The sequence below is a fragment of the Coregonus clupeaformis genome, chromosome 40 (assembly GCF_020615455.1).
Source record: "Coregonus clupeaformis isolate EN_2021a chromosome 40, ASM2061545v1, whole genome shotgun sequence".
In the NCBI taxonomy this organism is placed as follows: domain Eukaryota; kingdom Metazoa; phylum Chordata; class Actinopteri; order Salmoniformes; family Salmonidae; genus Coregonus; species Coregonus clupeaformis.
Window position 1 is genome coordinate 18,497,543 of NC_059231.1, and position 24,592 is coordinate 18,522,134.

At 44.1% G+C, this 24,592-nt stretch overlaps 1 protein-coding gene across 3 annotated transcripts in view; it reads left to right on the forward strand.

Annotated features, from left to right (window-relative positions):
* Positions 1–24,592, forward strand: part of LOC121555007 (voltage-dependent L-type calcium channel subunit beta-4-like) — a 78,341-nt gene that overhangs the window by 46,340 nt on the left and 7,409 nt on the right. For 2 of the 3 annotated variants that reach the window (XM_041868762.1, XM_041868764.2), the window contains 11 exons: positions 9,899–10,018; positions 10,272–10,394; positions 12,924–13,054; positions 14,308–14,384; positions 15,364–15,383; positions 16,090–16,170; positions 20,029–20,087; positions 21,228–21,337; positions 21,801–21,952; positions 22,424–22,519; positions 22,797–22,991. In XM_041868762.1, coding sequence (XP_041724696.1) covers positions 9,899–10,018; positions 10,272–10,394; positions 12,924–13,054; positions 14,308–14,384; positions 15,364–15,383; positions 16,090–16,170; positions 20,029–20,087; positions 21,228–21,337; positions 21,801–21,952; positions 22,424–22,519; positions 22,797–22,991 — 1,164 coding nt within the window. The remainder of the gene's footprint in view (positions 1–9,898; positions 10,019–10,271; positions 10,395–12,923; positions 13,055–14,307; positions 14,385–15,363; positions 15,384–16,089; positions 16,171–20,028; positions 20,088–21,227; positions 21,338–21,800; positions 21,953–22,423; positions 22,520–22,796; positions 22,992–24,592) is intronic. The other variant, XM_041868763.1, reaches the window with a different exon arrangement.

Here is a 24,592-nt window from a genome sequence, read left to right on the forward strand (position 1 = left end):
TTCATTTTCCATATTACTATGCGTTCCTTGTAGAAAACGTATGTCACTTCCCTTTCCCTTAATTAACTCATACACTACAGCTCTTTTTTTAAACGTCTCTCACTCCATTTACGTTTACAGAAGAAATCTTAACTGCTCATGGATGAAAAAAAATACCACATCTCTTTACAGAGTTAAGGCTTTAGAATGTACATCACTTATCACTCTCGTGACCACTTTCTTGAGTCTAGCAATTTCAGGGCTTGTCAAACCTCCCCCCGTTATTTTTGACATCAGAAACATTGTTGATTTCAATAAACAATTCACTTTCAGGGAAAAAAATCTGTTACATTATAATACTGCATATATTTATTCCCTTTTGTCAAATTCAGAAATTGACGTACCTTCTCAATCCCATACCTCCCTTCCACCCCATTTCTCTCACTATTTTGTTGTGACCCGTCAGATGACTCACTCTCGCTATCCTCCCCAGAAGAAAACTTCACCATCTCTACAACCTGTTTATCCTCAACTGATTTATCAATCTCCACCTTCCTCTTAGAATTAGACCCTTCACCACCCCTTAAATTCTTCCTCTTACTCCTCGATACTTTGAAAACAGCTGCTTCCTTTTCCATTATTGCAATCTCCACTTGACCTCCAATTTCATTTTCCAGCACCACCTCAGCGACCGCAGTCGCAATCTCACTGACTGTTTCCCCTCCCTCTTTGTTCTGATCTACCACAATTGCCCCCATAGCCACACTGCTTTCCTTTGCTACTTTTTCAACCACATCTGCCCACCTTCTCCCTTCCCCTGCACCCTTAGCATGTTCATCCCTTCGCGGTGGTGCATTAGCTGCACCAGCACTAGAGCTGCTACCGGGCTCTGCTCGCTCGTTCACGGGACAATAACGTACCAAATGACCCTCTCTTCCACAGCCAAAGCATTTAATTGATTCAGTAGAAGCGTAGAAGACATAATAAAATCCATCAATCTTAAAACCCAATGCTAAATTCAGTTCGTCATTGTCCTTTAAAATCATATGCACCTGTCTCCTATGAGACACGACATGTTTCAGCAAAGGAGATTTGCATCCAAAAAGAACCTTTACTGTAGATACAAGTTGACCATGACGAGATAACTCTTGCTCCAACACTTCATCTCTAACAAATGGTGGCACGTTAGAAAGTATAACTTTCTTCGCCGGATTCATAAGAGGAAATACCGACGTCTGTGTCTCCCGCAACACAACACCACTCTCAACTATCGTATTCACCTTTTCAATGGAATCTAAGAATATCACTACAGCGCTATTCATCCTTGAGGCTGATTTTATGCTATCATACCCAATGATAGCACCCACTGCTTAGCTACATTCTTCCACTGAACACCCGGCTGCAGCAGGAATCCTTACTCCATGCCGCCGACTAAGTTTTTCAAACTCCAAACCTCCGCGAATGGCCATTGCAACCGGCCCCACCCGCTTGTTGCGCCCTCGAGAAAAACAACCTCAACGATCCCACCAACCCTATACATGCTTAGTGATAGTGAGACAACATAACCTTAAAACAACTAAACTAATCAATATATATCTATCTATCTCTCTCTCTATATATATATACAGTGGGGAAAAAAAGTATTGGTGGTATTTAGTCAGCCACCAATTGTGCAAGTTCTCCCACTTAAAAATATGAGAGAGGCCTGTAATTTTCATCATAGGTACACGTCAACTATGACAGACAAATTCAGAAAAAAAATCCAGAAAATCACATTGTAGGATTTTTAATGAATTTATTTGCAAATTATGGTGGAAAATAAGTATTTGGTCACCTACAAACAAGCAAGATTTCTGGCTCTCACAGACCTGTAACTTCTTCTTTAAGAGGCTCCTCTGTCCTCCACTCGTTACCTGTATTAATGGCACCTGTTTGAACTTGTTATCAGTATAAAAGACACCTGTCCACAACCTCAAACAGTCACACTCCAAACTCCACTATGGCCAAGACCAAAGAGCTGTCAAAGGACACCAGAAACAAAATTGTAGACCTGCACCAGGCTGGGAAGACTGAATCTGCAATAGGTAAGCAGCTTGGTTTGAAGAAATCAACTGTGGGAGCAATTATTAGGAAATGGAAGACATACAAGACCACTGATAATCTCCCTCGATCTGGGGCTCCACGCAAGATCTCACCCCGTGGGGTCAAAATGATCACAAGAACGGTGAGCAAAAATCCCAGAACCACACGGGGGGACATAGTGAATGACCTGCAGAGAGCTGGGACCAAAGTAACAAAGCCTACCATCAGTAACACACTACGCCGCCAGGGACTCAAATCCTGCAGTGCAAGACGTGTCCCCCTGCTTAAGCCAGTACATGTCCAGGCCCGTCTGAAGTTTGCTAGAGTGCATTTGGATGATCCAGAAGAGGATTGGGAGAATGTCATATGGTCAGATGAAACCAAAATATAACTTTTTTGGTAAAAACTCAACTCGTCGTGTTTGGAGGACAAAGAATGCTGAGTTGCATCCAAAGAACACCATACCTACTGTGAAGCATGGGGGTGGAAACATCATGCTTTGGGTCTGTTTTTCTGCAAAGGGACCAGGACGACTGATCCGTGTAAAGGAAAGAATGAATGGGGCCATGTATCGTGAGATTTTTAGTGAAAATCTCCTTCCATCAGCAAGGGCATTGAAGATGAAACGTGGCTGGGTCTTTCAGCATGACAATGATCCCAAACACACCGCCCGGGCAACGAAGGAGTGGCTTCATAAGAAGCATTTCAAGGTCCTGTAGTGGCCTAGCCAGTCTCCAGATCTCAACCCCATAGAAAATCTTTGGAGGGAGTTGAAAGTCCGTGTTGCCCAGCGACAGCCCCAAAACATCACTGCTCTAGAGGAGATCTGCATGGAGGAATGGGCCAAAATACCAGCAACAGTGTGTGAAAACCTTGTGAAGACTTACATAAAACGTTTGACCTGTGTCATTGCCAACAAAGGGTATATAACAAAGTATTGAGAAACTTTTGTTATTGACCAAATACTTATTTTCCACCATAATTTGCAAATAAATTCATTAAAAATCCTACAATGTGATTTTCTGGATTTTTTTTTCTCATTTTGTCTGTCATAGTTGACGTGTACCTATGATGAAAATTACAGGCCTCTCTCATCTTTTTAAGTGGGAGAACTTGCACAATTGGTGGCTGACTAAATACTTTTTTCCCCCACTGTATATATATATATATATATATATATTGTGATGTCACGAGAGGCTGTGTCCTGGAGGGACGTTACATCCCCCTGAGGTGGCTGCAAACCCAGACAGCTATGGCTCCATCTGCTGGTATGGTCGGGAACTCCACCCCTCTATGGCCAATCTTCCCACGCAGCTGAAACAAATGAGGAGCTGATGAGCTGAAGGTTTGGGAAGTGAAGAGACACAGTCTCCAACCTGGGCTCTCTGGAGGACAAGAGTGCTGCACGTCCACTTCCATGAGGAATATAAGGATTTGGAGATACTTACCTTTGGGAAATACTCACCTTTGGATATATGCACCTGTGGAAATACGGGAGAGACACTTGGAAGGACTTTTTTGCTGGGTTGGCCACTAGCTGCAACGTGGACTACAGTAAGGCTGTGGAAAAGTTATCTGAGCGAGTGAGAATTATGATTTTGGATGTGGAAGAGACATCCCTGAACTGTTAACCCTTAAAAAGCCACAAGAGAACAGAATTTTGTTATATTTTCGTTAATTTCCCAAGACCTATAATAAAATCCTTGTTTTGTTTGAACCTTGTCTCCTTGCACTACTTGAGCAATCCCGCTGAAAGCTGTGTAGCCTCTCGTGACGTCACAGATGGTGGAGAATACGGGCACGCTCAAGCGTTAATAGTGCATGTCAGAGGAGGATACCGAAGGTTTGATCACCCAGTTTTCCAAGTTGGCCGTAGGCTCCCCGCCGACTGAAATGGAGGACATATTGAAAGCCCTTGTTGCTGGCCAGCACGCCCAGATGCAAGCAAACGTGGCTCTCTTGGAGGAGCAAAAGAAAGCCAACCTTCTGAAGGCAGAGGAATTGCAGTTGCAGAGACAGAGGGTGGTCCAAAATACCCGCCCAATAAAGGCAAGTGACTTTATATCTAAGATGGGAGCTACCGATGACATTGAGGCATACCTGCATGCATTTGAGGCCACGGCCACTAGGGAAGCCTGGCCCAAGCAACAGTGGGTTGGTCTGTTAGCCCCCCTTTCTAACCGGGAATCGCTGAATGCTGTCCGGGACCTGGGCCCTGACCAGGTTACTGACTATGATGCCCTGAAGTCTGAGATCCTCAGCAGATATGGACTCACAAAGTTTGGTATGGCCCAGCGCTTTCACAGCTGGACCTTCCAACCAGACCAACCTCCTCGGGCGCAGATGCATGAACTTGTCCGAATCGCAAGGAAATGGCTGGATCCGCAGAGGAATACAGCAGCGGCGGTGGTGGAGGCCGTTGTGGTGGATCGTTACCTACGCGCCCTGCCTTATGAGGCAAAACGGTTCATCAGTCAACAGGCCTTGACCACGGCTGATCTGACCGTGGAAGCTGTGGAAAAGTACCAGGCCACAGCGGAGATGCTGAATGCTTCCCGAAAAGACCCCAGGAGGGCGGCCCCACCACAAATGGGAAGAACCCGTCCAAAGGACCCCAAGGTCTCGAACCCAGCCACGTCAGGACTTATCCCGGCTCCAGGGGGAGCCAGAAACCAGGCGGGTCCAAGAAGAGTACACCAGGAGGGGGGAAACTTCGACAGTGTTACCGGTGTGGGGAGATGGGACATATCTCCTGGCAGTGTGGGAAACCAGCCGATGAACCTATGCCCACTGCGGAGTCCTCCAGCTCAGCACCCACACACCGGTTTTGCCTCGCTCTTGGGAGTCGTAGATGGCGGCCCAGATCGACCCCCACCTGCCCGGTAACTGTGAATCACCATGATGTGGAGGCCTTACTGGATTCTGGTAGCCGGGCCACCCTGGTGCGTAAGGGATTTGGTGGGCCCAACGTGTCTGACCCCGGGGAAAGTCCTCCCAGTTTCCTGTGTCCATGGGGACACCAGAGAATACCCCATTACTGAACTTACAATGACCAGCACACGGGGAACCATACACACGACGGCGGGGGTGGTTGATTCCCTCCCCGTCCCTGTCCTAATTGGACGAGACTGCCCAGCCTTTTACCCACTCTGGAGAGAGTCTCAGGAGAGGATAACCCGAGTACCTCGGAAACGGAGAGGCAAGACTCATCCTGGGAAGGCTCCGGTGCAATCCGCCGAGTTACTCACTCCCGCCCGGGCTCTGATAGGGATGGCAGGTGTCCAGACCGACACAGAGACGGAGCTACAGAATCTGGACAAAGAACTGTCTGGTCTGAAGGGGACCGCTGAGAGGTATCGTTTGTTAAAGCAACAGTTAGACATGAAGACAGAAGAGTTAGATATCCTCCAGGCTAAACTCCAACAGAGCTCCTTCCCTAAGCAACAGGAGGAGCTGGAGAGGCTGCGCAGGACCATCGAGGAGTGTGAGGAGACCCTGCGCAGTAGTAAGGAGGTCCAGAAGAAGGCAGAGGAGAAGTACAAGGTGTTGGAGAACAAGATGAAGAATGCGGAGGCAGAGAGAGAGAAGGAACTGAAAGCTGCTCAACAGAAGCTAAACTCTGCTAAAACCAAGGCTGATGCGTTCAGTAAGAAACTCAAGGAGAGACAACAGGAGGCTGAGTCCCTGGTCCTAGAGTTGGAGGAGTTGAAGAGAGAGCAGTCTGGCAAGCACCACGGCAATGCGGACGCCCTCTCCCGGCGTGATGCCTTCTTCGCTGCCTTTACCCCGACGAGGACGTCGGTCCCGAGGAGGGGGATGTGTGATGTCACGAGAGGCTGTGTCCTGGAGGGACGTTACATCCCCCTGAGGTGGCTGCAAACCCAGACAGCTATGGCTCCATCTGCTGGTATGGTCGGGAACTCCACCCCTCTATGGCCAATCTTCCCACGCAGCTGAAACAAATGAGGAGCTGATGAGCTGAAGGTTTGGGAAGTGAAGAGACACAGTCTCCAACCTGGGCTCTCTGGAGGACAAGAGTGCTGCACGTCCACTTCCATGAGGAATATAAGGATTTGGAGATACTTACCTTTGGGAAATACTCACCTTTGGATATATGCACCTGTGGAAATACGGGAGAGACACTTGGAAGGACTTTTTGCTGGGTTGGCCACTAGCTGCAACGTGGACTACAGTAAGGCTGTGGAAAAGTTATCTGAGCGAGTGAGAATTATGATTTTGGATGTGGAAGAGACATCCCTGAACTGTTAACCCTTAAAAAGCCACAAGAGAACAGAATTTTGTTATATTTTCGTTAATTTCCCAAGACCTATAATAAAATCCTTGTTTTGTTTGAACCTTGTCTCCTTGCACTACTTGAGCAATCCCGCTGAAAGCTGTGTAGCCTCTCGTGACGTCACAATATATATATATATATATATATATACACACACCGAAACCCAATAGAGTGAAAATAATTCCAGTCGCTCACAATCACTCCTGCTTCACGACTCACTCCCAGCATGCACTCCGACGAGAGAGAGAGAATTTCAGCAGCAGTAGTGGAGATGATGGTGGCCCTCTTCTCTCTCTTGTCACTCAGCCTGCTGTCCTTATGTAACATGTAATGTGGTCACATGACTGACTGGGGTCAAGTGGCAGGGGGTAACGAGTGGCTGATGGTGATGCTGATGAATTGGGACCTGTGAGTCTGAGTACAGTACAATCCAGTAGCCTACAGTTTGATAGGCCAATTGGACAGACAGCCAATGTTAATCAGTAGTTGTCTGCACAGTGTCTGCAGAGTTAACCCTGCCTAAGGCATAATAAGTAACTTATTCCGTGTCATTATGATATTGTTAGTCTAGAGGTAGGAGTATGTATGTGTACCTTGTCATCATGTCTTTAGCGACATCATACGTCACAAAAGACACATCGTGACCCAGAACTTAGTTATATCAGTTGTCTTTGTGACTGCACACTGCGCTGTAGATGTGATCATCGTCACCGGCACCGCTGATGTCTTGCAGCACCTTCGTCAGGAGGCCTGAAATAGAGTCCCCTCAGAATCATCCACCCCCTCACAGCAGGCAAGTGCTGTGTGCTGGCATTTGGGGCTTCGCTGTGCTGCTTTTAACCTCTCTCTGTCTATCTCTTTCTGTCTTTCTCTCTCTGTCCCTCTTTGTCTGACTGTTTCTATCTCTATCTTTTTCCCTCTCTCCCCCCTTCGCTTTCTGTCCCTTTTCATCCCCTAATTTCTCTTTCTGTGCAGTCTGTCCCTCTATCTTCCTCTATCTCCTCTTCACACTCTCGTTCCCTCTTTCCAGCTCTGACTCAGTGAGTGGGTGTTGTACCGGGGCTCTCTCCAACCAGCCATTGACTCGTTAATAAGGGAAAGGGTGGTGTGTGTTTGTGTGTGGTATCGGAGGGCAGCTCTTCTGATCATAATGACATGAGTCTGGCTCTGCCTGAGGCTGGGTGGGGGACCGAGCCACAGTACCCACACCCAACCAGGGAAGCAACACACAGAGACAGAGACCGGGACACACTATCTCTCTGTCTCCGTCTCCGTCTCTGTCTATCTCTCTCTCTCTCTCTCTCTCTCTCTCTCTCTCTCTCTCTCTCTCTCTCTCTCTCTCTCTCTCTCTCTCTCTCTCTCTTTCTCCTCCCCCTCTCTCTTTCTCCTCCCCCTCTCTTGCTTTCTCTCTCTTGCTCTCTCTCCCCCCTCTCTCACTCACTCTCTCTCTCAATTCAATTCAATTTAAGGGCTTTTGGCATGGGAAACATATGTTACATTGCCAAAGCAAAAAAAAGTGAAATAAACAATACAAATTAACAGTAAACATGACACTCAGAAGTTCCAACAGAATAAAGACATTTAAAATGTCATATTATGTGTATATATACAGCGTTGTAACAATGTGCAAATAGTTACAGTACAAATGGGAAAATAAATTAACATAAATATGGGTTGTATTTACAATGGTGTTTGTTCTTCACTGGTTGCCCTTTTCTTGTGGCAACAGGTCATAAATCTTGCTCCTGTGGTGACACTGTGGTATTTCACCCAGTAGATATGGGAGTTTATCAAAATTGGGTTTGTTATCGAATTCTTTGTGGATCAGTGTAATCTGAGGGAAATATGTGTCTCTAATATGGTCATACATTTGGCAGGAGGTTAGGAAGTGCAGCTCAGTTTCCACCTCATTTTGTGGGCAGTGTGCACATAGCCTGTCTTCTGTTGAGAGCCAAGTCTGCCTATGGCGGCCTTTCTCAATAGCAAGGCTATGCTCACTGAGTCTGTACATAGTCAAAGCTTTCATTAAGTTTGGGTCAGTCAAAGTGGTCAGGTATTCTGCCACTGTGTACTCTCTGTTTAGGGCCAAATGGCATTCTAGTTTTGCTCTGTTTGTTTTCTCATGATTTGGTTGGGTCTAAATGTGTTGTTGTCCTGAGGCTCTGTGGGATCTGTTTGTGAACAGAGCCCCAGGACCAGCTTGCTTAGGGGACTCTTCTCCAAGTTCATCTCTCTGTAGGTGATGGCTTTGTTATGGAAGGTTTGGGAATCGCTTCCTTTTAAGTGGTTATAGAATTTAAAGGCTCTTTTCTGGATTTTGATAATTAGCGGGTATCGGCCTAATTCTGCTCTGCATACATTATTTGGTGTTTTTCATTGTACACTGAGGATATTTTTGCAGAATTCTGCATGGAGATCAGAGCATTCTCTCTCTCTCTGTCTCTCCTATTGTTTCATTCTAATCAGACCTGTGCTCTACTGATAAAGGACTATTGAATACATTAGCAATAGACTACTTTGATCAAGGAATCAAAAGATCCCACACAAAAGGAACAATCCCCTTGAAGGTTGATTAACCTTGTTGCACTGAGCCAGACCTTGACCAAGCTTTCTTTGAACCTTTTAGATAAATTAATCACACTGTTGCTTCCAGTGAATCTAGTGGAAGTTGTAATGACCAACCACACTATACTACACATCATGGTGGTCAAACAGGTAATCTACCCTGCCACTCTCTCACAGCTCTAACACTAGTCCATTCTGCTTCCTTCAGCCTGAGATGTATTGATGCAGAAAGGGAGATGTCTTGCCACTTGTGTACCCCCTGCAGTCCTTGTCTCTCTGTTCTGTTCAGCTCTCTCTCTCTCTCTCTCTCTCTCTCTCTCTCTCTCTCTCTCTCTCTCTCTCTCTCTGTCTCTCGCTCTCTCACTGTTCTGTTCCTCCTCATACAGTATCGACCCAGCCAGTCTCTCTTTATTCCCGCTCTCTCTCCACTTAATGTGGTTTCCAATTTGATCACTTCAACTAAGATTGTCCGGGCTGCTCGCCGCTCGCCAGCTGTGGGCTTCAAAAACCTTCCTATATTTGTGAGCAGTGTCTCCCGGCTCACCAGCTTTAATCAGGATCCCCGTGATCCCGCTTGGAGAGGCATATTCCCAGCCACGCGACGTACGGACGCCATCCCTGTAGCACCTGGCTGCATGCCTATCACTGCCACCTTCACTAAGTGCTCAATGCATTCTGACAATATTAGGACATGTACAGTAGGCTAACCATTTAGCCTTACCTTGTCTCTGTTCAATGCAGTATCGCAGCTTTCATAGTGATGCAACAGCTCACAAACTTCACTGACCTGTGCAAGCATGGTAAACATTTCTCATAATAATAATGAGAACTACAGAGGGGTTTAGACTGCAAAAATATGTAATCTTTTTCAGGGACAGTGACAGTGTCTTGTCCCTTTGCAGGGTTCAGCTGACTCCTACACTAGCCAATAATCTTACTGTTGTGTTGTTGTCTGACTGTTGTCTTGTCCCTCTGCAGGGTTCAGCTGACTCCTACACTAGCCGACCATCGGACTCAGATGTCTCCCTGGAGGAGGAGCCGGCAGGCGGCAAGCTGGAGAAGGAGCAGCAGGCTGCTGTACAGCTGGAGAGGGCCAAGGTGAGACAGACCACCTGCAGGGTGTCCCACTGTGGGGCCTTATGCTATACTAGGCACATAGGTTCAGAACAAGGCCCCTATCATTGGAAAGGTCCCAGTAGGCAAGGCTGGTTGAAATTAAGTTATTTATTACAACCACATTACAACCAGAACTGGCATCTTTGCAGCATGTTTTGCCCACTGGATTATGGTTGAGCTTATCTAGCTAGGCTAGGCACTCTGCTTATACATGGGGTTTCCTGTATCGTCTCAGGCCAAAGCGGTGGCCTTTGCTGTGAAGACTAACGTCAGTTTCTGTGGAGCCCTGGATGAGGATGTCCCTGTGGCAGGAACCGCCATCTCCTTCGATGCCAAGGACTTTCTGCACATTAAAGAGGTACAATATACTGTACATAACACACTCTACTGCTACAGCTATGTGCGTCTGAAATGGCATTCTATTCCCTATATAGTGCACTACTTTTGGCCGGAGCCCATGAGACTCTGGTCAAAAGTAGTGCACTAGATAGGGAATAGGATGCCATTTCAGACACAGCCTATGTTTGCTGCAAGCCATATCTGTTCAAGGGCCATTATGGATGAATCAATGAATCAATGAGTGTGTATACAGCCTGGTATGTTTGTCGAGTTTACACACACTCTTCTTTCCTATTCTGATCATTGTGTTGTTTTGTGTTGACATTCAGGGCTAGCTTCAGGCATAAGCGACATAAGCGGTCGCCTAGGGAACCCAGCCGCTAGAGGGCCCCTGACCCAAAATATGTACAGTACCAGTCAAAAGTTTGGACACACCTACTCATCCAAGGGTTTTTCTTTATTTTTACTATTTTCTACATTGTAGAATAATAGTGAAGACATCAAAACTATGAAATAGCACATATGGAATCATGTGGTAACCAAAAAAGTGTTAAACAAATCAAAATATATTTTATATTTGAGATTCTTCAAAGTAGCCACCCTTTGCCTTGATGACAGCTTTGCACACTCTTGGCATTCTCTCAATCAGCTTCATGAGGTAGTCACCTGGAATGCTTTTCCAACCGTCTTGAAGGAGTTCCCACATATGCTGAGCACTTGTTGGCTGCATTTCCTTCACTCTGCGGTACAACTCATCCTAAACCATCTCAATTGGGTTGAGGTCGGGTGATTGTGGAGGCCAGGTCATCTGAGGCAGCACTCCATTACTCTCCTTCTTGGTCAAATAGCCCTTACACAGCCTGGAGGGGTGTTTTGGGTCATTGTCCTGTTGAAAAACAAATGATAGTCCCACTAAGCCCAAACCAGAGGGGATGGCGTATCGCTGCAGAATGCTGTGGTAGCCATGCTGGTTAAGTGTGCCTTGAATTCTAAATAAATCACAGACAGTGTCACCAGGAAAGCACCCCCACACCATCACACCTCCTCCTCCATACTTCACGGTGGGAACCACACATGCGGAGATCATCCGTTCACCTACTCTGCGTCTCACAAAGACACGGCAGTTGGAACCCAAAATCTCAAATTTGGACTCATCAGACCAAAAGACAGATTTCCACTGGTCTAATGTCCATTGCTCGTGTTTCTTAGCCCAAGCAAGTCTCTTCTTCTTATTGGTGTCCTTTAGTGGTGGTTTCTTTGCAGCAATTCGACCATGAAGTCCTGATTCACGCAGTCTCCTCTGAACAGTTGATGTTGAGATGTGTCTGTTACTTGAACTCTGTGAAGCATTTATTTGGGCTGCAATCTGAGGTGCAGTTGATTGCCGATTTCTGAGGCTGGTAATTCTAATGAACTTATCCTCTGCAGCAGAGGTAACTCTGGGTCTTCCTTTCCTTTGGCGGTCCTCATGAGAGCCAGTTTCATCATAGCGCTTGATGGTTTTTGCGACTGCACTTGAAGAAACCTTCAAAGTTCTTGAAATTTTCCAGATTGACTGACCTTCATGTCTTTAAAGTAATGATTGACTGTCATTTCTCTTTGCTTATTTGAGCTGTTTTTGCCATAATATGGACTTGGTCTTTTACCAAATAGGGCTATCTTCTGTATACCACCCCTAACTTGTCACAACACAACTGATTGGCTCAAACGCATTAAGAAGGAAAGGCAATGAACAAGGCACACCTGTTAATTGAAATGCATTCCAGCTGGTTGAGAGAATGCCAAGAGTGTGCAAAGATGTCATCAAGGCAAAGGTTGGCTATTTGAAGAATCTCATATATAAAATATATTTTGATTTGTTTAACACTTTTTTGGTTACTACATGATTCCATATGTGTTATTTCATAGTTTTGATGTCTTCACTATTATTCTACAATGTACAAAATAGTACAAAATAAAGAAAAACCCTGGAATGAATAGGTGTGTCCAAACTTTTGACTGGTACTGTATTTCTTAATTTTTTTAGGAACTCAGTCGCGGTCTCAACTTGCTGTTGAGAGTTAGAATAGTAGAATAAATGTGGTTGTGCATCAGCAGTTTTTCTCTTGTTTTGTCAGTCACTGACAGTCACTCAGTTAGCCCATTGCAGCTAACATTGTTTAGATTGGTAAATTAGTCTAGACAGTTATCTAAACTTATAATAATCATGTCCGAATACCGACCGGGCACGCAGGGCATGTTCCCAGGGTCCCTGACCTCCAGGGGGCCCAAATTGATTTTGTTAGTCACTCTCACTCAGATATCATTAACATGACATAAGTCATGGCAAAATGTGTAGAATTGCAGGAAATTTGTTTTAAAACAGCAACAACCAAAAAATCCACACCATGGTAAAATGGGTATAAATGCAGGGAATTAGCTTTAAAATTGCAACATTTTCTCTCTGCCCCATGGCAAAATGAGTAGAACTATCTGTGTATAACACACAAACACACACACACACACACTTCACTCATTGTGTTTTTTTATGTTGTCTTGCCAACTACAGAAGTACAGTAATGACTGGTGGATCGGCCGGCTGGTGAAGGAGGGCTGTGAGATCGGATTCATCCCCAGCCCTCTGAAACTAGAGAACATCCGTCTACAGCAGGAGCAGAAGAGAGGTACCCGCTCTTACGGGTAAGGCCTGGGTGGAGGGGGGGGGCTTGGTTGGGTGGATGGGCAGTGTTGGATGGTGGGTTGAGGGGCTGGGGGGGGCTTTGTTGGGTGGAGGGGCTGTGTTGGAGGGTGGGTTGAGGGGCTGGGGGGGGCTTGGTTGGGTGGAGGGGCTGTTTTGGAGGGTGGGTTGAGGGGCTGGGGGGGGCTTGGTTGGGTGGAGGGGCTGTTTTGGAGGGTGGGTTGAGGGGCTGGGGGGGGGCTTGGTTGGATGGAGGGGCTGTGTTGGAGTGTGGGTTGGGGTTTGGAGAGGGGATAACAGTTTCTAAGAACTTTCCTGAATAAGCATTAATCAACTATTTATAAACTACTTTATTAAGCATTTATAAAAGTATTATAAAAGGTTACTGAAGCGGGAAAGAGACATGGGTGGGTCTGATGAGAGGCCACCTATTCTCCACTCCAGGTTTGACTCTGCTGTGACTAGGTTGGTTTACTTATAATAACAGATCAGCGACTACTCATAATAACAGATTGGTGACGTGTTTCTTAGGTGACACTAATATGAAAGAGATGATATGCATCATCTTATATTAGTTTCCTCATTGCCGATTATGACAGAGAGAATAGTCACTCTCGCCCTATTGAGTCATTCAGCTCTGTTTTAACTCTTTTTTGTCTACTTTAAAGGAGACTTTGTCTTCAGCATTGGCTTCATGTTGCCGAGGGTTACATTATGTAACAATTGTGGTAAAACAGTGTGTATGTCATCTTACATAGTGCCGCGATAGATATCATCTCCAAGACAATCACCGCTCATAAATTATATATTAGCCACTTCAATTCCAGCCCCTTTGTTATCACAATTCCTGGAACAATGCGTAGTCAATACTCATCTATTCTAGCACGTAATTATAGTATTCTTCCATTCTACTGGTAGACCATTCTATTCTAATGCTAAATATTCAACATGGACACAAATCAAACTTTAGAAGTGCATTTAAACCTGCAACAAAATGTACAGTAAAATAATAAAATGAAAGAGATTAAAAACAAGCAAAAGGCAATAACAGAGAATAATTAAATAACATTAAAACACCAATGATGTCTAAAGTAACAATAAAATTACTGATTAAAGACAGAGAGCTGTTATTGACCCTGTTTCTCCTGAGGATGGGAGTTGTGTGGGACTCCCGTAATTGATGAGACTATCTGTCTGTGTTCCACATTAATGTTTCTTCTCTCTCTCTCTGTCTATTATCCTTTGTTCCTTGCAGTAAGTCCAGTGGGAATTCCTCCTCCAGTCTAGGAGACATGGTTTCAGGCGGGTTCAAACCCAATCCTCCCTCTGTAGGTGAGCCTCCAGACAGAAGCCTATTAGGGGAAGGGCGTCTCTCCAGGTCGAGCGCCTCGCTAGCCGTTTGTCAGAATGATTCATTAACCAACCAGAACTATGATCTAATTGTCCTCGTCTCTAACATACCATATCATTGTTGCTCAGTGTGTTGTTTATTAACATATCAAATCCGGTGTTAGAAGAACTGTCGGTCACTTCACATTAGTGAACTATGAACTGAATGGTTATGAGAGTAAATGTGCCCAATGTCAGTGTTCTACTCTAGTGATAAAAATCGAGTAAGTTAATGTGAAAATAGGGAACAGTGGCTGGAGGTTGGGTGGATGGAATGTGGAGTTGTGAGATCTTTGTGTCTTCCAGAATGTGCCATGCACGTTCTATTGGACTGGAATGAGGTGAGCCATGCACTCTCAGTCCGCTCCTCCTCTTCCTCCAAGAGGATTATGGACAAGCAGTATGTCCATGCATTGAGTTTGCTTTAAGACAAACATAACCCTATAGCCCAAACTCTGTTGGGCAATATATTATGGTTTGATGGCAAGTTAAGATCAGATATATAAGGATTTGCTCCATCTTATAACGAGGGCCACTTAACATAAATTGAAATAATACTCTCTTTATTTCAATTTCTTTATAAGACAAGAAACACTTTTAAATTATAATGCAACTTACCAAAGACTTTAGCAGACTCACTTAACAAGTGTAACCAAGGCTGTCACCTGCAAAGGAAGGTTTGGAATAGAAGCAACAAATAAATCAAGTGTTTTGACCACTAATATACTGTCTACATACTGTATATGTAGTAGTTCATTTATTTGTGTGATAAGTTATTTGTATCGATTATTGTACTCTTCAAATGTTTCCATCAGTATTAGAGTAATACTGAAAAGGTATCTCTCTGTTTTGTACTGTATATTGTATTATGTTTCTGCCTTGCATTCAAAGGCACTTATCAGTTATTTTCTCATTTTTACAGGAAAACAGAAGCAGAAAGTGGTGAGTAGTATTATACACACTTTTTATTCACTTGAATCCAAACACAATCCTAACAGGTAACCTCCGAGATCTGTAACCATGCAGAATCTGGTTGCACCCAGATTAATAATATACTTTGTTACAGTAACGTAGTTCGGTTGGCATGTCATCCTCCATATCAACGTTTCAATCTTTATTTTAGGCATACAGACTAACTAATAGGTTTGACTTTATTCACCCCCATTAATATCTTATGAATACTATGAAGTGTCTTTGCAGACCTGATTGAGCTCACTTTAATACCATTTAGACTTGTCTTATTTAATTTAATTCCAGCCCTGGCAAGGACCAGGGCTTAATGATGCTATTAAATTGATTGACCAAAGAAAAATAGGGATTGCATTAACTGAATTGGATGGCTCATCTTTAACAATAATCTGCTGGCAGTATTTTTAATAATAACACTTTGTCAGCACATTATCAGGAAGTAAAACAGAAGCATCCCAATGTCTTAATAGCATCATTTAACGGCTGATAGTTGTAATACATCCTGCTACTGTTATACTCATTATTTTGTACCTGTGTAGTTGCTCTTGTACCTGTGCAGTAACACTGTAATTCCACAGATACACTTTCTTGGTATTAAATAATGCCTAATAAAATGACCTAATGGTGAATGGCAGGTTGCTGTGTCTGTCCTCCCTCTAACCCTCTACCTCCGCTACAGACTGAACACATCCCTCCCTATGACGTGGTCCCCTCCATGAGACCAGTGGTCCTGGTAGGACCGTCCCTGAAGGGATATGAGGTAGGCATCATAACAATAGTACTTTCGGTCTCTTGTATTGGTCAAGTGTTTTATTAGTCCTCCAAAATAGCTATTCAGATGACTGCAATATTTGGTTGTGTGCCGTACAGTACACCACAGTGACACCAATTCCCAGCTTTCCCTTTTGGAATCAATATTGAGGACCATCAGCGTGCAGACTAGTGGTTGAGATGCAGCTTCATTGAAGAGGTTCACTGACAGTGAATAACTCCCCCGTTCATTATCAGAGTAGATATTTGGAGGTGTCCAAAAATAACAGCTATGTCTGACTTATCCATTCATTGGTAACTAACCACCAATGAGGGTTTGCAGAAAAAGGAGGGCAGCATCTTTTCCTTGGCATGTATGGGGGAAGTGGGGAGCCAGGATCATCGTCACACAGAATCACGGTGCTCATCTCCGCTCCACTGTGTTGCCATGGTAACAACCTTCTGGGTAAAACACATCAGTCTGAAAAAGTGGAGCATGGCTTGAAATTAGAAACACAGAGATAAACAGCACCAGAAGAAGCTCTGTGTGTACAAGAAAATGCTTAATCTGCGTTATGATAATACAGTGTAAAAAAATTAACAAGACAATTTTGTCAAAGACGAGGTTATGCAAAGGTGGGACAATTTCTTCTTCTTAATGTGCATTTTTTTGCCCAATTTACAGAGACGTGTCTATTGGTCCAAACTATCCAATTACACTACTGACTTGCGTGAACAGCATCATGCTGGTGTTATTAATGCTCAATGTCAAGAGAGCTCTATCAACACCCTTTTTTCCTCTAAAAATGTCCCTTGCGAAATGTTTTTTTTTAAATGTCTACGTTGCCGTGAAATATACTGAACAAAAAAATAAACGCAACATGCAACAATTTCAAAGATATTGCTGAGTTACAGTTCATATAAGGAAATTAGTCAATTGAAATAAATTATTTAGGCCCTAATCTATGGATTTCACATTACTGGGAAGGGGCACACCCAATGGGGAGCCAAGCCAGCCAATCAGAATGAGTTTTTCCCCACAAAAGGGCTTTATTACTGACAGAAATAATCCTCAGCACCCCGCCCCACCTCCCCTCAGACGATCCCGCAGGTGAAGAAGCCGGGTGTGGTGGTCCTGGGCTGGTGTGGTTACAAGTGGTCTGCGGTTGTGAAGCCGGTTGGACATACTGCCAAATTCTCTAAAACGACATTGGAGGTGGCTTATGGTAGATAAATGAACATTGAATTCTCTGGCAACAGCTCCGGTGGACATTCCTGCAGTCATCATGACAATTGCACGCTCCCTCCGAATTTTAGACATCTGTGGCATTGTGTTATGTGACAAAACTGCACATTTTACAGTGGCCTTTTATTGTCTCAGCACAAGGTGCACCTGTGTAATGATCATGCTGTTTAATCAGCTTCTTGATATGCCACCCCTGTCAGGTGGATGGATTATCTTGACAAAGGCTAAAATGCTCACTATCAGGGATGTAAACAAATTTGTGCACAAAATGTGAGAGAAATACGTTTTTTTGTGCATATGGAAAATTTCTGCGGGTTGAGGTATAACTATTTCAGGTTTGATGATTAATACTACCTCCAAACGACTGGAACATGATGGGTTCCACATGCTAACCTTTATGTGGGTCATTTTGAAGAACGTTTTGTTAACAATGAAAACGAGAATCAATTTTTGAATAAAGTCCTGAAGTGTATCGATATATTGACGACATTTTTTTGCACATGGGGAGGAACGACATTTTTTGCATATGGGGAGGAACGGGAGAAGAGCTGTCATACTTTAAGCCATTACTCAATGAACAGTGAATATTTCTGCCACCCACATACAGGAAAACGGTTCCAAATAAATGACATTATTACGTGCTCCACCTCCCATGTTATCTACATGATTACATGTCCATGTGAGCTGTGTTATGTAGGTAAAACCTCTCGTTCTCTCAAACAGAGAATTAGTGAACATAAAAGTTAAATCAGGAGAAACTATAGGGATTATCCAGTCGCAGTACATGTTAATGACAATGCCATCGTGTCATCGAGAAAGTGAAGATCTCAGACAGGGGAGGTGGTATAAATAATACTCTGAGCAAAAGAGACTGGTTTTGGATTTTGTTACCTTTCCTGCCTCGCCTCCAGACCGTAGTCGGGACGGCTCAGGGGAGCCTTCACTTGCTAGCTCCAGGGCCAGAGCAATTTACGGATGCTCTGGGGTAATTCCCACATTTGGGGATCTTATCCGCTGCTAATGACGAATTAGTCTGGAATTCCACTGAAGTAGTTGACATTTATTAAACTTGTACACCATGTGAGGTAGTATGAATGACAAAATAAAATAGTGGGCTAACGGAGAAAAAAGAGCGTGGCTCATAGTTCGGCTACATCACCTAGAATTGCATCAAAAACGAACGTTAATTTAATACGTTATCCATAATGCACTTTAGTGTTTTAAAGCTATACCCCTACTTTACCAACAATTTTCACCCTCTAGACATTATTTCCTAAAGGTCTTAATGATGAAATGCCTATGTATGTTATGTTGGAAATGTGAACGTGAATTAATGCCACCATTTCAGATTACTCTGACGTTTTTCTTGCGCTGTACACAATGATTTATGAAAACTTGCTTGATGGGTCGATGTCCTCATTGTGGTTTTACAGACGTGTTTAATACGTTTTATGTACACACTTTATTAGAATACTTATGAAATGGACATTGTTATATTTGGTAACACTTACTTATTTTCCCTAGACTCCAACCCCATTCGATGCATTAAACTCACAAAGCTCTGACGAAGGCATGAGGCCGATACGTAAAGCTTATTAAAGAGCAGTGATACTAGCAAGCGCCGTGTGAGGGTTTCTTATTTTTTCTCATCTTATTCAACTGTTACCATGCACCTGCAAAAAAGATAGCTCAGATGTGCGAGTGCCTTTTTGAATTTTGTTCAGTGTATATAGAATATGGTTATTGTTGTGTGCGAAGGACACACAAAGTATTCAACTCCTGTCGTTATATTTGTGGATATAGCATATAACAATTGCTCCCTGCTTCTTGCTAGCCTTGTCCTTGCAACTACAGTTCTTCTCAGCTTCAGATTGTAATTGAAATACCTTGCAAAAATAGCATTAATGGAGACTGGTCTGGCCTGCTATAGCCCAATTCATCACACCGGCATGGGTTTTTATGACACTTCATTGTAGGCCTTAATCACCTTATTTAATGTAACCAAGATTAATTCTGTAGAAAATGAGGTGGAAAGAAACCAGATATCATGATTCTCCTTTGCTGGATGTCTTGGTCTAGTGGGATAATTCACAGGCAGGGCAAGAGGAGCCTGGATGTACCTAATGGTTGGATGTCATAATGAGGAATATGGAGAAATCTTTATTGGATGGGTAATGGTGGTGGATGGGGAAAGATGGGACAGGGTCTTAATTTAGCACTCATACTGAAATCGAAAAGGATGACAAGGTTGACAACTGTTCTTTTGACACCCTTGGGCACCTTTGTCCATAACATGTGCTATTTTTTAACATTGCCCATCAAGATATGTAGCTTCACCATATGAAATAGGTCTTGTCACGAGGGCTTTCTTGCCATGAGGAAGGTTCTTCGAAAGGCTTGCTGTAGCTGTGAGAAATTGTCAATACATTTCTACTGGTTTATTTCCTTTCTGGCTGTCTTAACCTTTTTCATTTTCCCTGTCTTTCTCACCCTCACTTTCTCTCTTTCCCTCTCTTTCTCACCCACACTTTCTCTCTTTCCCTTCCTTTTCTCCCTCCTTTCCTACATTTCTCCTCTTCCATCCTCTGCTGCTCTCCCTGGTTATGTGTGCTGCCTGTGCAGGTGACAGACATGATGCAGAAAGCGCTCTTTGACTTCCTGAAGCACAGGTTCGATGGCAGGTGAGGAGTCGTGTTGTCGGCGCTATCCCTGTCCCTGCATACTGTCAACCCTATCCCTTCATATTGCACTAACCCTCTGCATGCTTACTGTAGCATCAGGCTCTCAGCTGCTCCTGGCATCTATACAAATTACTATGGTCCTCTGTAGCTCAGCTGGTAGAGCACGGCGCTTGTAACGCCAAGATAGTGGGTTCGATCTCCGGGACCACCCATACACAAAAATGTATGCACGCATGACTGTAAGTCGCTTTGGATAAAAGCGTCTGCTAAATGGCATATTATTACTATAGCTAGTGCGGAAAATACACTGAATGTACAAAACATTAGGAACACCTGCTCTTTCCATGACATAGACTGACCAGGTGAATCCAGGTGAAAGTTATGATCCCTTATTGATGTCACCTGTTAAATCCACTTCAATCAGTGTAGATGAAGGGGAGGAGACAGGTTAAAGAAGGATTTTTAAGCCTTGAGACAATTGAGACATTGTGTATGTGTGCCATTCAGAGGGTGAATGGGAAAGACAAAATATTTAAGTGCCTTTGAACGAGGTAGATGCCAGGTGCACAGGTTTGAGTGTGTTAAGAACTGCAATGCTGCTAGGTTTTTCACGCTCAACAGTTTTGTATCAAGAATGTTCCACCACACAAAGGACATCCAGCCAACTTGACACAACTGTGGGAAGCATTGGAGTCAACATGGGCCAGCATCCCTGTGGAATGCTTTCGACACCTGGTAAAGTCCATGCCCGACGAATTGAGGCTGTTCTGAGGGCAAAAGGGGGTGCAACTCAATATTAGGAAGGTGTTCCTAATGTTTGGTATACTCAGTGTAAACACCTTTCTAATTGCGTTGCACTCCCGATTTGAAGTGAATTTAACAAGTGACATCAATAAGGGATCATAGCTTTCACCTGGATTCACCTGGTCAGTCTGTCATGGAAAGAGCAGGTGTTCTTAATGTTTTGTACACTCAGGATATGTTAAGCAGTTATAAATGTTTGTTGAATACTTTGCCAAAGTACCTCATCTGACCACCTCTTTTGACTAAACGTTTTCTCTAGGATTATAAACATGGTAGTAGCCAAACTTTACATGTGGGGTTGTGATATTCTGTATCCATTGAATCTGTTGCATTTAGGATATCTATTACGAGAGTAACAGCAGACATAGCTCTGGCCAAGAGGTCAGTGCTCAACAACCCAAGCAAGCGGGCCATCATCGAAAGATCCAACACCAGGTCCAACCTAGGTATCGTCTGGATGGCACTGAATACTGTTATTCTTCACTCAGATGTATTGTATATGTTAAAAAGGAAATTATAAACTGGGTGGTTCGAGCCCTGAATGTTGATTGGCTGAAAGCTGTGGTATATCACGGGTATAACAAAACATTTATTTTCACTGTTCTAATTATGTTGGGAACCAGTTTATAATCGCAATAAGGCACCTTAGGGGTTTGTGGTATATGGCCAATATACCACGGTTAAGGGCTTTATCCAGGCATTCCGCGTTGCGTCGTGCGTAAGAACAGTCCTCAGTCGTGGTATATTGGCCATATACCACACCCCCTCGGGCCTTATTGCTTAATTATACATACTTATCAAATCCTGTGTCTGTATTACACAGAATTTGTTTAATTGATGTCTTCCGATTTTGGCAATATAAAGGGTTGTTGATCCACCATCTGTGATCACTGTTCTGTTTCCCCACAGCGGAGGTTCAGAGTGAGATTGAGAGGATATTTGAGCTGGCCAGATCCTTACAGCTGGTAGTCCTGGATGCTGACACAATCAACCATCCGACCCAGCTCATAAAGACGTCCTTAGCACCTATCATCGTCCATGTTAAAGTGTCCTCTCCTAAAGTACGTTTTAGATTTCCCTTTATCCTCAAATGGTTATAATTTTACTACACACCATGGGTGGAAATGGGAGGGAACCCAGAGGAACCAGGCTCCGAGAGTGAAATCATTTTGACGTGTATGAATTCTGCTGCTTTTATACACACACTTGTACCCAAATTCCTCTGCCATTGAGTGACATGTAAGAGTTTTTTTTAAGGTGAATTCAAAGTTGACATTTTTCAATTTCCACCCCTGACCCATGCTGATTTGTGTTGCTGCCCTCTTCTGGCTTGATTTATATACAGCGCTTGACTTGAGCAGGAGCTCATCATCAAATGTTCTACAGCTTGAGCTCCTGTTCCTCTTACAGAATATTAGCTCAAAAGTATTGTGGAGCTCCTGCACCTAACTATAAACAGTGCCAGCACTCAAAATGAGTACCGGAACCTATTTCAGTCCAAGTCAAGCACTAAATATATAAACTATCCACAGGTTCTGCAGCGGCTGATCAAGTCGAGAGGGAAATCCCAGAGCAAACACTTGAACGTACAGCTGGTGGCAGCAGATAAACTAGCACAGTGCCCTCCGGTAGGTATACAATATCCCCTCAGTACACCCTGTCAACTCCTGGTCTCTGGCCTTCCACAAGGGACAATAACCCCCACAGTACACCCTATCAACTGCTACTACCAGCAACTCAATCCCTCAGTCACTAAGTCTGAATGTCTCTCTGGTCTCCCCTCTCCCTCTCCCTCTCCCTCTCCCTCTCTCTCTCTCTTTCTCTTCTCTCTCTCTCTCTCTCTCTCTCTCTCTCTCTCTCTCTCTCTCTCTCTCTCTCTTTCTTTCCCCTCCCCCTCTCTCTTAGGAAATGTTCGACATAATTCTGGATGAGAATCAGCTGGAGGATGCGTGTGAGCACCTGGCAGAGTACCTGGAGGCCTACTGGAGGGCCACTCACACCTCCCTGACCACCCCTCTCAACCCTCTGCTGGGCCGCAACCTGGGATCCACCGCCCTCTCTCCGTACCCCACAGCTATAACTGGGCTGGTCAACCAACCGGTGAATCAACCTGACCTTATTTTGACTGATATTTACCCTCTAATTTGAGCTAATTCTGGGAAACTGGTTTTATAGTGTTAAAGTACAATACCAGTCAAAAGTTTGGACACACCTACTCATTCAAGGGTTTTTCTTTATTTTTACTATTTTTTACATTGTAGAATAATAGTGAAGACATCAAAACTATGAAATAACACATATGGAATCATGTAGTAACCAAAAAAGTGTTAAACAAATCAAAATATATTTTATATTTGAGATTCTTCAAATAGCCACCCTTTGCCTTGATGACAGCTTTGCACTCTCTTGGCATTCTCTCAACCAAACTAGATGCCCTCAAACTAAACTAGATGCCCTCAATCTCACACAAATTATCAACGAACCTACCAGGTACAACCCTAAATCCGTAAACATGGGTACCCTCATAGATATCATCCTGACTAACTTACCCTCTAAATACACCTCCGCTGTCTTCAACCAGGATCTCAGCGATCACTGCCTTATTGCCTGCGTCCGTAACGGGTCCGCGGTCAAACGACCACCCCTCATCACTGTCAAACGCTCCCAAAAACACTTCAGCGAGCAGGCCTTCCTAATTGACCTGGCCCAGGTATCCTGGATGGATATAGATCTCATTCCGTCAGTAGAGGATGCCTGGTTGTTCTTTAAAAGTAATTTCCTCTCAATCTTAAATAGACATGCCCCATTCAAAAAATACAGAACTAAGAACAGATATAGCCCCTGGTTCTCCTCAGACTTGACTGCCCTTGACCAGCACAAAAACATCCTGTGGCGTACTGCATTAGCATCAAATAGCCCCCGCGATATGCAACTTTTCAGGGAAGTTAGGAATCAATACACACAAGCAGTTAGGAAAGCAAAGGCTAACTTTTTCAAACAGAAATTTGCATCCTGTAGCACTAACTCCAAAAAGTTTTGGGACACTGTAAAGTCCATGGAAAATAAGAGCACTTCCTCCCAGCTGCCCACTGCACTGAGGCTAGGAAACACTATCACCACCGATAAATCTACAATAATCGAGAATTTCAACAAGCATTTTGCTACGGCTGGCCATGCTTTCCACCTGGCTACCACTACCCCGGCCACCAGCTCTGCACCCTCCACTGCAACTTGCCCATGCCCCCCCCCGCTTCTCCTTCACACAAATCCAGACAGCTGATGTTCTAAAAGAGCTGCAAAATCTGGACCCCTACAAATCATCTGGGCTAGACAATCTGGACCCTTTCTTTCTAAAACTAGCCGCCGAAATTGTCGCAACCCCTATTACTAGCCTGTTCAACCTCTCTTTCGTAACGTCTGAGATCCCCAGAGACTGGAAAGCTGCCGCGGTCATCCCCCCTCTTCAAAGGGGGGTGACACTCTAGACCCAAACTGTTACAGACCCATATCCATCCTGCCCTGCCTTTCAAAAGTTTTTGAAAGCCAAGTCAACAAACAGATCACCGACCATTTCGAATCCCACCGTACCTTCTCCGCTATGCAATCCGGTTTCCGAGCTGGTCATGGGTGCACTTCAGCCACGCTCAAGGTCCTAAACGATATTATAACCGCGATCGATAATAGACAGTACTGTGCAGCCG